The 13,974-nt window shown below is 46.6% G+C and overlaps 1 protein-coding gene across 4 annotated transcripts; it reads right to left on the bottom strand.

Annotated features, from left to right (window-relative positions):
- Positions 1 to 61: 61 nt before the first annotated feature.
- Positions 62 to 12,731, bottom strand: PRSS54 (serine protease 54). Of its 4 annotated transcripts, none has more exons than XM_082712403.1 (7): positions 12,571 to 12,731; positions 11,990 to 12,228; positions 11,754 to 11,845; positions 8,206 to 8,381; positions 4,678 to 4,932; positions 3,968 to 4,099; positions 62 to 847 (listed from the first exon to the last, which is right to left on the bottom strand). In XM_082712403.1, the coding sequence occupies exons 3-7, from the start codon at positions 11,809 to 11,811 to the stop codon at positions 275 to 277; spliced, it is 1,194 nt and encodes a 397-aa protein (XP_082568529.1). In that variant the 5' UTR covers positions 11,812 to 11,845; positions 11,990 to 12,228; positions 12,571 to 12,731; the 3' UTR covers positions 62 to 274. The 4 variants fall into 4 exon arrangements, with proteins under 4 accessions (XP_082568529.1, XP_082568528.1, XP_082568531.1 ...); XM_082712402.1 differs by having other exon boundaries at positions 11,990 to 12,225; XM_082712405.1 differs by having other exon boundaries at positions 12,604 to 12,731.
- Positions 12,732 to 13,974: the final 1,243 nt, after the last annotated feature.

The following is a 13,974-nucleotide window of genomic DNA, read 5'->3' as shown; positions in this document are numbered from 1 at the left end:
CCCGACTCTGGAGCCGTTAACACTGAAAGAACCACAGGGCACTCTAATGGTTTGACACTTGTTAGCCCACATTTAGTTCACAAGCACAAAGGAAAGTGACCATCCCGCATGCGGGAGTGGGGCAGAGGAGCCAGCCAGCCCAGAATGCGCCGTGGGCCTGTCCCTGGCAGCCTGGGTGTGCCAACTCAAAAAGACAGACACCAAAACGGCGTGGTGGCTGCCGGGCACTCAGCATCCCGAGCTTACTCTTCACTTGGGAGGGTTAGCTCCTAGACTAGATACCGTTGCAAAAGAAAACCAGCACAGAGAAAAACAAGATAATTTCTTGGGGCCAATGTAACCTGTTCTGACCTGAAGTAGACCCACCGCTGTCCCCAGCCTCCCCGTAATAGTCATAGTACATGGGTTGTGCGGCCATAACAGAAGACCTGCCTAATTCCCCTAACCCTTTCTCCCCCATGACTAGACTCTTTCTAGAGCTGTTTGTTGGCAATGCTGGAAATGTTGGCAAAGTTGGCAATGTTGGCAATGTGTGAGAGGTGACCTTTATATGTCCTTGCATGTATGTTTGGGACCATTCACCCTGGCCCAGCCCGGAGTGTTTTTTTGGCGTCATGATGACATGGGATGAGTAGCTGGGGAAAGGAAATGATTCCTCCCAGTGGTGGAAGGAAGAGAGGGGGCGGCTGGTTTTCTTAGTCTTGGACATAATCCAGTCGCTATAGTCTTCCACCTTGATGTACAGAAATAGGCCGGGGCATTTCTCACCACCGTGGGACAAGATTCCTGTCAGCACCCACATGTTCAGTTTCTGGAGCTGGCACATCATTGGGTTTCCTGGGTCCCCCTGTGACAAAAGACAGAAGGCTTCAGGTCTTAGAAAAACTTATTTAAAAAAAATATATATATCCTTCTGCAATTTACTATTTGTTCTAGAAATGCTTTACGCTAGTACTCACTGGAGATGGGGTAAATTATAGGCTACCAATTCCAAACTAGGCAGCCACTACCACAAATTCCAACACAATGACTTTTTCTTTTATTATGCAAATTATTTGTAGGCTTCTGCAGTTTGGCTCTAGCTTTCTGGTTCCCATTTCATTGTCATGCCCCTTTGACTAAATCCTCCCTGTCTTTTAGTTTCTCATTCCTCAAATGTTGACTCCTCCCCCTCCCCTTTTCTGGCTAGAATGCTTACATTTTTCCTTCTCCTCTCTGCTTTGTTTCTGTCCTTCATTTAAGCTGCTCCCTCCATCCCACACTCCTGCTGAGGTCAGAGTCACACACCCCCAGGAGCACTGGCCAGGGAGGTTCACAGCCTGTCCACCCAGGGCAGCTGTCTGTCCACGCCCCTGCTCTTCAGCCCTGCCCATGCTCCCAAATGAAGTGCTCCGCCACACAGACCTTATCTCCCTTCAAGGGAGCATGTGGGAGCTTGGCACGCTTCCCTTACATACATGACGACCCCAGTGAGTCACCTACTGGTCTCTGAGTTAAAGTGTTTGTACCAGGGGCAGAACTCCTAACACCATGCCTGGCATACAGTCTGCGCTCAGTAAAGAATCAGCTGTCATTATCCTGGTGTCTAGAAAAGGCCATCACTTCTCTGTGAAAAGCTGAGAAATATGGGAATAGCAACAAGACAACTTCTAGGTATCATTTACCTTACCTGCCCCACCCCGAGGTTCCCCTTCAGGGAATACCTGACCCCCATTCCAGCTCGGTGGTCCATCTTGGCCCAAGAGGGGTTGTCATTCAAAGGCTAGCCAGCCCCTTTGATCTGCATGGCTGCCTCTGTAGGAGGACAGGGCAAGCACACGTTGTTCTTCCTGTCCCGTGCTGCCAGGGAGCAGAGGGCAGAGATTTCATCCCGAGTTGTGGCTGGCAGTGGTAGTACTGTCGAGTTGGCTCCTGTCTGCACCTGCTCATGTCTACCTGGGGCACAGAGGCTCTCGGGCCAAGCATAGCGTGGTCTCCCCTCCTGTCACCAGTCCCACCCCCAGTTTACTTAAACTGTGGTTTCATAGCTTGAGGAAGAAAAACAACACAATTTAGGACAAATGGTTTGATGAATGAGTGTGGGGTAGACTTTCCTGGCTGTGGCATGGTTTTGCAAGTTGCCGTGTCTTGTGGGGGTGGAATACACCGCTTTTTCTCTTCCTCATAATCTATGGAACCGGACTTCTGTAGCCCAAGCAGCTGAGAGAAGTAGGACAGGGGCTTCTCTGGAGCAGTCCCACCGCATCTCCCAGGGGAGCCGCCCCGGCTTAGAGGGGCTCTTTCCTTGCGTGATCCTCAACCTTGACAGTGAACAAAAGCCCTAACGGTTGTGGGGAAACAGGGGACGGCGAATTCTGAGTGATTCCACTTTGGGCTGGGTTTCTGGACACCCATTAGGCAGATACTGGATTTAGGTGATTTATTGTACCGTCATCTACATATTTGAATGACTTTGAGGATCTCTGAATGCTAGAACACGTTTCTGAGAGGAAAGGATCCTAGGTAGACAAGTCACTGTCTGAGCCAATTTGCAAGCACAGTTCAAAAGCAAAGGACTGACTGCAGGTGTGTTCCAGTTAAAAACCAACAGGTAAAAACCAATCTATTTGCAGATAGATTTAAAGAGGTAATCATTTAGAGTATGAGCAGCTTACCATATTCCATTGAATCTAAGATGCTCTTGAAAAATTAGCATCTTTGGAATGAAATGTGTCTCTTAATTGGTTGATATCAGAGTTCAACTGGCAGCATTTTCTCACTTGATGTTCCATAGAAAAAATGGTGTATTCTACAACTTAGGATCTTAGATTTGAGGAAATAAGGTGCTGGATTGATGGAATGGCTGATAGCAGGATTTTGATAAATAGCTATATTTTCTACTGTATTGTAACACATTATCTACTTTAAAAAGTTGTTAGTCTTCCACCTGGTAGAGAGTCCAGTACAAAGTAGGCACTCGGGTCACCACAGTGGCTCAGTGGGTTAAGTGTTAAGATCCCAGACAGAGTCTTGGGATCCATCCCTGAGTCAGGCTCCCTGCTCAGTAGGGAGTCTTCTTCTCCCTCTGCCCCTCCCCCACCCCTGGCTTGTATTCTCTTTCTCTTACTCACTCTCTCCCTAAAATAAATAAGTAAATAAAATCTTTAAAACAGTAGGCCCTCAATAAATGTTGAACCAACTTTGGAAGGTCAAACTTACTGCCTAATGAAACACAGTCCTTCAAACATTCGCAATAAAATTACTTTTAGAAAAAATTGTCTGCATATAGGTATTTTCCCCTCTTTCTCTAAAATACTTTCCCTAGATCATCTGGAAAATAAATTTCCCCACCAGGGAATCCTGAGTGGATGATCAGCACTTACAGAGGAGAAAAAGCACCTGGAAATCTGGTGGACTTGTGTTTTCATCCTTACCCTAACGTTTTTTAACTGTGTGACCTCTGTAAACTGCACCTTCTCTGGGTGTGGACGTGAGGGAGCCTGGGCCAAGGGCTTGTGCATTTCGGCCATTTTGCTGAGGCAGCAGAAGCACATCTATACAGCCTGCATGCAGATGGAGGGCAGGGCTTCTTACAGAAAAAAACTTCGATAACTGATGAGCCCCCTAGCATCAGAGTCTAGGCTCCATAGAAGCTGAAGACGAGGACCCCACCCTGTGGACACGCTGCAAGTATATCTGCATCATGGTTTGAGCTCACACTTCCAAACTTCCAGCCAGTGAGAAAACGTCTATGACTTAGACATGCTTAATCATGTCACACTGAAAATGGTGCCTGTTTAGGCCATTCAGTAGATTTTTATGGAGCATTTGCTGTCTGCCAAGCGCTGGGAGACAGTTAGGAATCCCTGGTGCCAGACCCTGCCAGTTCCCATGGAGTTCACCATGCAACAAGGGAGAGTCCCAAGGCTTCCTTGAAATGACCACTGCTTAATCTCAGACTTTAGCTTTTACTCCGTCATGTTCTTACCAAGCAGACAGCATCAGTTTCCTGCTCTACGTGATTGCCACATCCTGTTTTCTTGATTCTGTGTAAAGGACACAGGTCGATGTCTTTCACGGAGATTTTCCTCAGGATACTCATCGTCATGTGATTTCCTGTCTGGACCATGCAACAGAGAGCCAGGAATTATTAACAAGAAGACATTTGCCTATGTCAAATAAACTACAACTCACATATCCAGAGGGGAATGAGTAGAAAATGTTCTGATAAACCCCTTTTCCTTATAGAAATCAGAACATGTGTCTGAGTTTTTCTGAAAACTACCTTTGCTTTGAACTTGAATCTGAAAATGTACATATTCCACCCTTCTTCCACATCTACAGAGAATACATTTCCTTGTTCATGTACCAAGGAAACAAAGATGGGCTTACCCAAGAGGATAATCAGTTCAGGGAATAAGATTCCCTAACCCCTCCCTAACTTGGCACTCACTTCAGGTTGTTCCCTGCCTATGTACTTCTAATTTTGGTGTAGGACTAGAAGAAAAAGGACCAAATGCAAAAATGGTGACAGTTAAGGCAAGCTTTGCAAATCTTGACTGATTACATGAGGGTTCCAGCCCAACTCCAGAATCTTGAGCAGCCTGAATTATTCAGATAAGCCCCAGAATGGTTCATCCAAGTCACCCCCACCGCTAGCACACACACAGCCTCCTCTAGGAGAAGGAAGGCATTAACTGCGGACGTGGGATTCCATCCTGCCACCCAGCAATTCCGCAAGACTGGGGACACATGCAGCTTTCTGCCGAGGAAGCAGATGGGCTGGATCAGGCTGCTGAACTCTATTGCCGTGTCTGTCTTCAGGAGGGCTAGGTTATTCGTCATGGTTTCATTATCAAAATCCTCATGGATGATGATGGTGTTGACTGGATACTCTTCATGAGAAATCACTTTGGCATCCATCTTAGCTATACCAACTATAACGATGACGTCCTTCCTAGAGAGAGAGCAAGGGAAACTTGAGAAGCCAAGGCATGATGAAAGAGTCACACTTCCCTGTTTTCCTATTTACTGGGTTTTTGATTTTGTTTTTGTTTTGCTTGGAATACTCATTCAACTCATTTTTCCTGGGCTAATTTTTACTGACCCCTTTGGACCCAGTCCCTAGGAAATCTTTTCTGAACCCTTGTTCAGAAGGGAGGCTTGTGTCCTCCCTTGTGAGCCCATTGCATCTTGGGAATCCTCCGTCCGAACATCATTTGTCCTACCACCCAAAAATAATCATTAAGTTGTGGCTGATTATCTTTTTTTCATGCTTTTCCCATGGTTTTATTTTTTGTTTTTCTACATGGTCATTGTTACGGCCAAGATGTAAACTTGACTCGATTTTAGCACTTAACATGTTAACATAAACATCTTTTCATATTATATACTCTGTAAATACTCTTCAGAGAAATTCCGATTTTAATAATGATGGAATTCATTCTGGGTGTTTTCCCTTTCTCCTCTTGGGAATCACCCAAGGAACTATAGCAGAGTCTAAGAGGACAGTCCAGAAAGAAACTGAGGATATAGTCATCTTCCATGAAATTATAACTCTAAAATGAACACCAAGACAAAAACTCAAACTTCCCAAATTTGTCAGAGAGACATACAAAACAGGACAAAGGCAATAGTGTGAAAAGAAAAGAAGCAACAAAAGCAGAAAACATCACCTAAAATAAAGCAAGAAGCAGGAGTTTCATTCTGACCGTCACTTCAGAGCAGAAGAGCACAAAGTAAGACAAAGAGAGGCTCTTTATGATGAGAAAGAATTCAGTCTGCAGTCTACAGTGAAGATGTCATAGTCATAAACATCTGCAGCCCATGACATAATGTTCACAAAGGGAACACTCAGGAAACAGAAAAAGCCTGAAGCTTGTTTGTGATAGATTTTCATTTACCTTTGGCAGCCTAGGACGATCAAGGAGATTACCTCCCCTGGTTTTATATATTAAATTGTACACCAAAGACAGAATGAAATTTGAATTTTAACTGTAGGAAATATTCACATGGATCACATATAGTAGACCACAAGGACAACCCCAACAAATTCCTAAATAGTTCAGTTCACCATGAAGTATAACTCATAATTCAATAATGTCAGAAAACAAAATAGAGAAAACACCCCACAACCTGGGTATTTAAAAACTCTGTCTTTAATAAAACTCTAAGGCAAAGAGAAATCAAAACTGAAACAGACCAGATAGGAAACAGCACTAATGAAAACACAACACGGAAAGCAGAACCTTTCTGGAAGGCTAGTTTGCAATGGCTACTACTGTTTGGCTGAGTCTTTCCACTCCTGGGTTATTTATGCTACAGGACATTGCATGTGTGTGGAATAACATATGTACAAGTATATCTACTGCAGCATTTTTGTACCAGTAAAAGATCGGAGGCAACCCCAATTTCCATTCATAGAGAACTATGCAATTATAGTAGATCCATCTTGGAATATTGCGCAGCTGATAAATGTGGGTGCTCTCTATGTAATGGTAAGAAAAGTTGGCTCCACATTCCCGGTAGAATGAAAAGGACTATGAGTGTGACACTGTGTTGGTATGCTACCAACTGTATGGAGGTTGTTATAGACTGGACTGTGTCCTGCCAAATTTGTAGGTGAAGTCCTAGCCCCAAAGGTGACTGTATTTGGACAGAGGGCCTTTAAGGAGGTAATTAAGATCAAGTGGGCTCCTAAGTATGGGGCCCTAATCTGATAGGACTGGTGTCCTTGTAAGAGGGAACAGAGACACCAGGAGTACTCGCATTGAGGAAAGGCCATGTGAGGACACAGTGAGAAGGCAGTGGTCTGCAAGCCCAAGAGAATCTTCAAGAGGAACCAGTCCTGCTGATCTTGGACTTGATCTTGGACTTCAGCCTCCAAAATGGTGAGAGATAAATTTCTCTTGTCTAAGCCACCCTGTCTGTGGCATTTTCTTATGGCAGTTCTAGCAGATTAATACAGGGGGAAGGAAAATTCTTTCTCTGTCGATGGATGTAAGAATCAATACAGATAGACCTATGGATATATAGATAATCATAAATACATTAATTAAGGAAGAATATTCAAGAAACTGATGACAGGCTATGGCTTAAGGGAAGGAGTTAGTCTCTGAAGGCCAGAGGAAAGAAGGAGCTGCTTTTCCTTGTATACCCTTTGGTTCCTCCTGAACATTATACTATATGTATTTTCATTTGAATGCATGTGTTTAAAAAAAAAACGCAAGTGTTTTCAAATAATATAAATCATAGGTGTGAAAAATTCAGCAGCTGTACAATATTTCATTAAGAGTTTACACTATTACTTATTTAGCCAATTATAGTAATTATAATCTCTCTCCCCATACTTTGTATGTGTATATACATTTATATACACCTATAAGGCATATAAATAGTATAAAGAGAGATAGATATGTAATTATATATTATTTATATACTGTTTGTTATATGCTATATCTATGAAAGAATAACTATAATTTATTTATCCATGATAATTGGACATTACATTTCCAGTGTTTTATGTGTAGCAAACTATCCTATGAACTTTGTGCATAAAATTTTTCCAGTGGCTGAAGTTACTTCCTTAATGTTGATTCCCAAAAGTGAAATCATGGGGTCAAAAAGTAAGATGTTTTACAAAAAAATTATTCCCTTAATACTGTTTGAGGTTTCTTTTTCCTGGTTTACAAGAATGCATATTTACTGTACAGAATTTGAGGAATTGAGAAGTTCAAAGATGAAAATGGAAATCATGTGCATTCTCAGCGTTTAGGAGATAAGTGCTCCTAAAACGTTCGCTCATTTCCTTCAAGTCTTTTCTCTGTGTACATATATTTGAGGCAGACATGTTGTTAAGGCTTGAGGTTAAGATTTTTAGGTGCGGGCTCCTAGCAATTCATTTAACAAGACTAGAGTCAGGACCTCTAGTATCAGGAGTCAGTGCCCGAGATTGTGGTAACACGGGGATGGATATCCTTCCTTTGGAGGCTGGAAGGATTTCATTTCACCTTGCAGTCCCCATGGCAGCCAACACATTGGACAGCATGACTTTGACAGCTGGTGATTTTAGGAACCCGAGAGTCCTGGCAAGCAAGTGCCGAGCCAGTAAGAAGACCTGTTGTCCTGTTACCAGGAATCCACCTCCAGGCTTCCCTAAGCTGAACAGAAAAAGATCCCTCCACCCCCACCCCCGGGGGGCTGTGTAAGTCCCAAAGGCAGGGGTACTGGCCTGTTCTGCAAGATGGATGCGATGCTGATGATCCAGAACTCACTAAGGATGCTGCCAAAAGCCAGGTGGGTGTACTGGGAATCCTGCAGCGACACCACCCACGGGAATTCCTTGTCGTTGACCAAACCCTCCTCGGAAGTTTCTATAACGCTGGCTTTCTGGATGCCACAACCTGTGGGGAAGGTGTGTAGGGACCTCACTGTTAGGGCAAGGAGTCGGTGGCCTGTGGACACCATCACTGCATCTGACCTCAGGACCCCCTCTCCTGCTGGTTCTGCACTCCTGGCTCTCCATCTCCGTCACCACTAACTCTGCCACTGCCCCCTTGTTTCTCTTCCTAGTGGGTCTTCTTCTCCATAAAAGATGCTTGATGACATCTTTGAGTCTAGAAATAACCTTAGGCTACCGATGATCTCTCTCATCCATTGGGCCCTTAGCAGCACACTCGAGACAGTATCTGAAAGCTTTTACATACATCAGTGGTTCTCAACATGGTCTGGGACCTCTGGGACCCAAGACCCTTTCCAGGGTCTTTATGATTTAAATGTTTTCATAAGAACACTAAGACAGTATTTGTTTTTTTCGCCCTCATTTTATCACTAGTGTACAGGGGAATTTTCCAGAGGCTACATGATGTCATCGCTCTGATGGCTAATAGCACATGTGAACCTGTGTGTTCTTCTGTTTTACAATTTTCCCAGCTTTTAATTTCTAATATGGTAAAGATGGGAATATACAGCGTCATAACCAAAATTTGGGGGGGAGGTCCTCAATAATTTTTAAGAATATAAAGGGGTCCCAAGACCAAAATGTTTGAACACTGCTGATATATACTACTTCATATAATTCCTCCAGCAGAATGAAGATGGACTTTCTCATTCTCCATTTGCGGGGGAGAGCATCAGGTTCTAGAGCTGGTAAGCACTGTCCAAGTTACACAGCCGATAGGCTACAGGGCCAGAATCATCCTCCAAACACCTTCAACCCCTCACCATCCCTGTTCCAGCCAACATTTCATATCCTCAGATTTGTCCTTGCTGTTCCCTACTTCAGCAGTTGGCATGAGTGGCTCCCCCATGTCTGTTTTGCTTGCCGGTGTATCCCTAGAGGGATACACCTGGCCCACCTGGCCCACAGTAAGTGCTCAGTAAATCATCTGGTGAATGAATAAGAGCATTTTGCCGTATCAAGCACATCCTGAAGTCTTGTCATCAAGGGGCGAAAGGGTCCCACTAGATGGAGACTGTATCTGGCCTATTCAGGCAAGCTTGGCCTTTGCCTTCTCAAGCCCTCAAATGAGTTGCCTCCCACTGGGCAGTCTCTTGGGGAGTCTGGATTCTGTTTCAAATGAGAGTTAAATGTTGCCTAAAGTTTTAAATAATATTCTCCTCCTGCCAGGCCTGGTTTCACCCAAGATGCCGTATTGCTCTGTATTTTTTTTTTTTAAGATTTTGTATTTATTTGTCAGAGAGAGAGAGAGCGAGAGCGAGCACAGGCAGACAGAGTGGCAGGCAGAGTCAGAGGGAGAAGCAGGCTCCCTGCGGAGCAAGGAGCCCGATGTGGGACTCGATCCCAGGATGCTGGGATCATGACCTGAGCCGAAGGCAGCTGCTTAACCAACTGAGCCACCCAGGCGTCCCCGTATTGCTCTGTTTTAAAAAAGAAGTCCATATACATAGAATCATGGAGAGTGTAGCTGTGACAGAGCAGGAGGGACCCTTGAAGCACAAAGCCCCAGACTGGGTGAGCCAAGCCTCCTATTTCCCAGGCACCGTTATGGGATGGCGTACACGTGGGGTGTTTTGCTCTTGTGGACTGCTGACTCCCTCCCCGCCCTGTGTCCTACCTCCCATGCCACTCTTCCTGTCCCAAGCGTCCCCAAGCCCAGCCTCCTTACTGGACCTAGAGGTGTCTGTCTCATCCTCGGTACACAGAGTAGACGGCAAGGATTCTCAGCTCAGCTGCATGTTGCAGTCCTGCGCTGCCCAGCACTTCCCAGGCCCCTGGGGATGGGCTGGTGCACTGGTATTTCATACAGCCTCCCCAGGTAGTTTCTAATGCCTATTCAGGGTTGAGAGCCACGAGTGTTTTGGGAGGGCCCTGGAGGCAGAGTCCCAGGTACAGTTGGCCCCTATGCCATGAGACCTGGGACAAGCCACTTCACCTTTCTGGGCCTCAGTTTCCTCTTTTGAAATGTGTGGTGACACATCTCTTGGAGTTGCAAAGATCACACGAGGAGACGATATGGGAAGGTGCTTTGCAAATTCTATCCTCATGACTGATAATGCTAAACCCAAGGCATCCCAAAAAGGGATGATTCCTTTTTTTTTTTTTTTTTAATGTAAACCACTACTCTGGTTGCTATTTATGAATCCCAGACCACAAGTACTTGGTACTTGTTTCTAAATTGGTGGCCCTGGGTGAGAGGTGTGACACGGTGGGCACCACTAGCCAGCTATGGGTCAGATCATTGGTGGCTATGTTTTCGGTGTTATTCAATTCATGGGACACTGGTAGTCTCTAGTGAACAAGGTTATGACTCTCACACAGCCCAACAAGAACAGATGGGTGATGACTATTGCTCTCTGAAAGCTCTAGTTGGCTAGTTTGACATTATAAAACCCTTGGATATAATGAGGAAATCTGACCCAGAAATGAAATGTTTGCCCTGGCTCACTTGCCTGAGGCTTTTTAAGAGGGAGGAGAGGCCCTTTCTGTTTTGTGGGCATCCCTTGGTCTTTTGGGGGCTGAAAGGAAATGGAGTAGGCTAGGAAGGTAGGGGGTTCACCCTTGATGTTGGGGTGTGGGGGGGGTAGGGTGGAGGAGAGTGGATGCTCTGTCATGTCTCTCATAGAACTCCAGGAAGTTAGGACAGAGCCAGCTGGTGGCAGCTAGAGCCACAGAGCTTGCTTGAGTCAGGTGCCCCCTCTTGCCACCTGCCCCTTTCTAGCTGGAATCTCAGTCCTGGACAACCAGGAGGTCAAAGGAAAGACTGAGGCCCCAGTAGGCTCCCAGGTACGTCCTTGCTCCTGAGTCCAGCCCTGCAATTGAGGGTCTGTTTGGCAATACACTCTTTCGGATCAGAGAGAAAAGGTTTCACTGGGACAATATTACCGAAGTAGAAACACAGGGAGGGCGTGGTTCCCAAGGGTACCAGCTGCCCACAGGGCCCCACCCCGGCAGGGGGAAGGACATCCCTACCTCATGGTGCCTGGGGGATGAGCCCCAGGAAGAGCAGGCTCATCCCCCAGGCACCATGAACAGGCCTTTCGGTAGCCCGAGGCTTACTTTCCTAATGGCAGTCTCGCCGGAGGATCAGCTCTGACATCAGACTGGGGAAGCCAGTTGCCTATATCCACACCCCAGTTCCCTTTCTTTGCCTGATTCCCAACCCCCATGCCTGATATCCAAGCAGAGCCCTGTGAGTCAGCTTCCCCCTGGGTCCCTCTCTGGGCATCCCGGGCCTTTCCCTGCCCCATTCCCCCTGCCCTGCAGCTCGAGTCCCCACAGCGAGGCGTGTACTCACTGTGAGGAGCGTACTCACTGGCGGAGGAGTGCGAGACGTACAGCAGAACTAGGAGCATCCCTCGCATCTCTGCCATCCCCAAAGCGAACTGCAGCGGACACCATGGGCAGCTGTGAAAACACAACATCCAAAGGCACAGGCTTTTCCTCTCCTCCCCAAAGCGGCGATTTCCCCTCCACCCCCGACCCCCAGCGTCAGATGCCCTGTCTCTTTCCTTTCCACTGACAAAGCTTCCAAGATGTGGGAAACCAGACCTGTCACGTCCCAATTGCTTGGTTCCGTGCAGTGAAGAGCTCCGGGCCCAGCTGCCCAGCGCTGATAGTCTTGGGATTGGAAGGGTGGCCCACGGAGGGGAGGCAGCCCTTGCTTGTCAGTTTTCTCCTCGACCCAGCCAGGGTCCCCGGGCTTCCCAGAGAGTTGGGGCTCAGAAAAGAGTTGTTTCTTGACTCATGGAACTCGACCCTTTTCTTAACTCTGTAGCCATAAAATGCTGCTGAAAGAAAAAGCAGGGTTAAGTGCAAGCCCACTCCCGGTTTGCCTGTCCTCCTGCACTCGGAGGGCTCCACTAATGCTGGGATTTCTTCTAACCACTGACAGCTTGTAATTCTACATAGCAACTGCCCAACATTTAGCTCAGCTAATGTGTATAATAACGCTGTGAGGTAGACAGTATCACTGTCCCCATTTTACAGATCCAGAAACTGACATTCCGACACTGAGAAGCCTGCCCAAGGTCACACAACTGCCAAGTGGTGGAGCTGGAATTTGAACTAGCTTCTGAGTTCAAAGCCCACACGTGTCTCACCATCCACCATACCACTGGGCCCACCCTTGCCTCAAACAATGCCCAGTGGCCGTTCTCAGTCACCGTGTTCCACTCATGACACTGATGTTTCTTGTTGTCTGGATGGCTCTCAGAGTCTTCTGTGAACTGCTACTGCCTAAGGAGAAATGAACTCACTCTGACCTTACACAGCAGAGCTCAACAGAGGGATTCCTTCTGCCACCTTGGGAAGAATGTTCCATTGTGGCATCATCATTACCATGGTGTCACCAAGCAAACGTCTAGACATGGAGACCTAGGAGGAGCCAGGATGAAAAGCTTGCCTGTTTCCTAAACTTGGCAGGGCTCTTCTGGAGAAGAAGACATCCCTTTTGCTGGATCACAAAGCCCGGTCCGTGTGGCCGTGGTCTGTCTACATCCTCAGTGGATGCTGAGGCACCCGCCCTGTGTCTACATGACTTTGTCAGATTGGATGGAAGAAGCCCATAACTAGGCTGGGTTGGGTTTTTCCAACCCCCATGAGCATTCTGACACTCTCAGTGTGGTTTTCTGGGGCTCAGTTTCCCTTAGTGTTTCAGCTTGCAGGTCTGAGTTAAGCCACCCTGTGCCAAACCACGGGGCCAGATAGGATCTGCACTCCAGCCCTCACGAGCAGCTTTGGTTTCAGCACAAATTCCAGAACCTGAGAGAAGTGTTGACAACACTGTGGTAACACGTAACTCCGTGGAATCCCGGGCTGCCAGCTCAGTTGCATGAAAGATGTTTGTTAGACAGGTAGGTGAATGGCTAATAGAAAGAAAGACAGCTGGACAGAAGCGAAGTCTGACTCAGAAGGTAGTCACTATCTCCTTCCCCTCAAGACTCCCCCTGACATTCTTCGTGCCTCATGATAATCTGTCACTTTTAACACCGAGCAGTGATTGGCTTCTGCTGGAGAAGAGCAGAATGGGAAAGATTTGGGGCAGTGGAAGATATGGAAGTTGACCCTTCAAGTCTGTTCCTCATCACGGTGTCAAAACGCTTTCACATGTATTTTCTTGTTCATGATTTACAGTCACCACGCCAGGATGAAGGAATTAAGTGGGCTTTCCCCATGGGAACATGGTGGCTCAGAGTGGAAAAGTCACTTCCCTACAGCCACACATCCATAGGGTGGCTGGGGCAGGACTCCAACCTAGATCCCTCCAACTCCAGGATGGTGAGCTGTGTCCAAGTCTGCATTTCTCAGCCTGGATCTTGTGCTGCCTGATAGGGGACTGAGGCAGAAGTGGTGATTAGGGCAAAGCCAGGAGCTGCTCCCTCTCTCTCTTTTTAATTATGTTATGTTAGTCACCATATAGTACATCATTAGTTTTTGATGTAGTGTCCCATAATTCATTGTTTGCATAGAACACCCAGTGATCCATGCAATCTGTGCCCTCCTTAACACCCATCACGAGGCTCACCCATTCCCCA

Source organism: Mustela nivalis (genome assembly GCF_964662115.1).
Source record: "Mustela nivalis genome assembly, chromosome: 18".
Classification (NCBI taxonomy): domain Eukaryota; kingdom Metazoa; phylum Chordata; class Mammalia; order Carnivora; family Mustelidae; genus Mustela; species Mustela nivalis.
Note: the sequence above shows the minus strand (reverse complement) of the source record. Positions and strands in the feature narration are given on the sequence as shown.

Excerpts from the sequence above, each read along its gene's own strand:
- PRSS54 (XM_082712403.1), bottom strand. The coding sequence starts at position 11,811 with ATGGCAGAGATGCGAGGGATGCTCCTAGTTCTGCTGTACGTCTCGCAC. Across the intron at positions 8,382-11,753 it reads CGTCTCGCACTCCTCCGCCA|GTTGTGGCATCCAGAAAGCC; the intron begins GTGAGTACGCTC and ends CCTTCCCCACAG. Across the intron at positions 4,100-4,677 it reads GATGGAATCCCACGTCCGCA|ACAGGAAATCACATGACGAT; the intron begins GTTAATGCCTTC and ends TGCATGGTCCAG.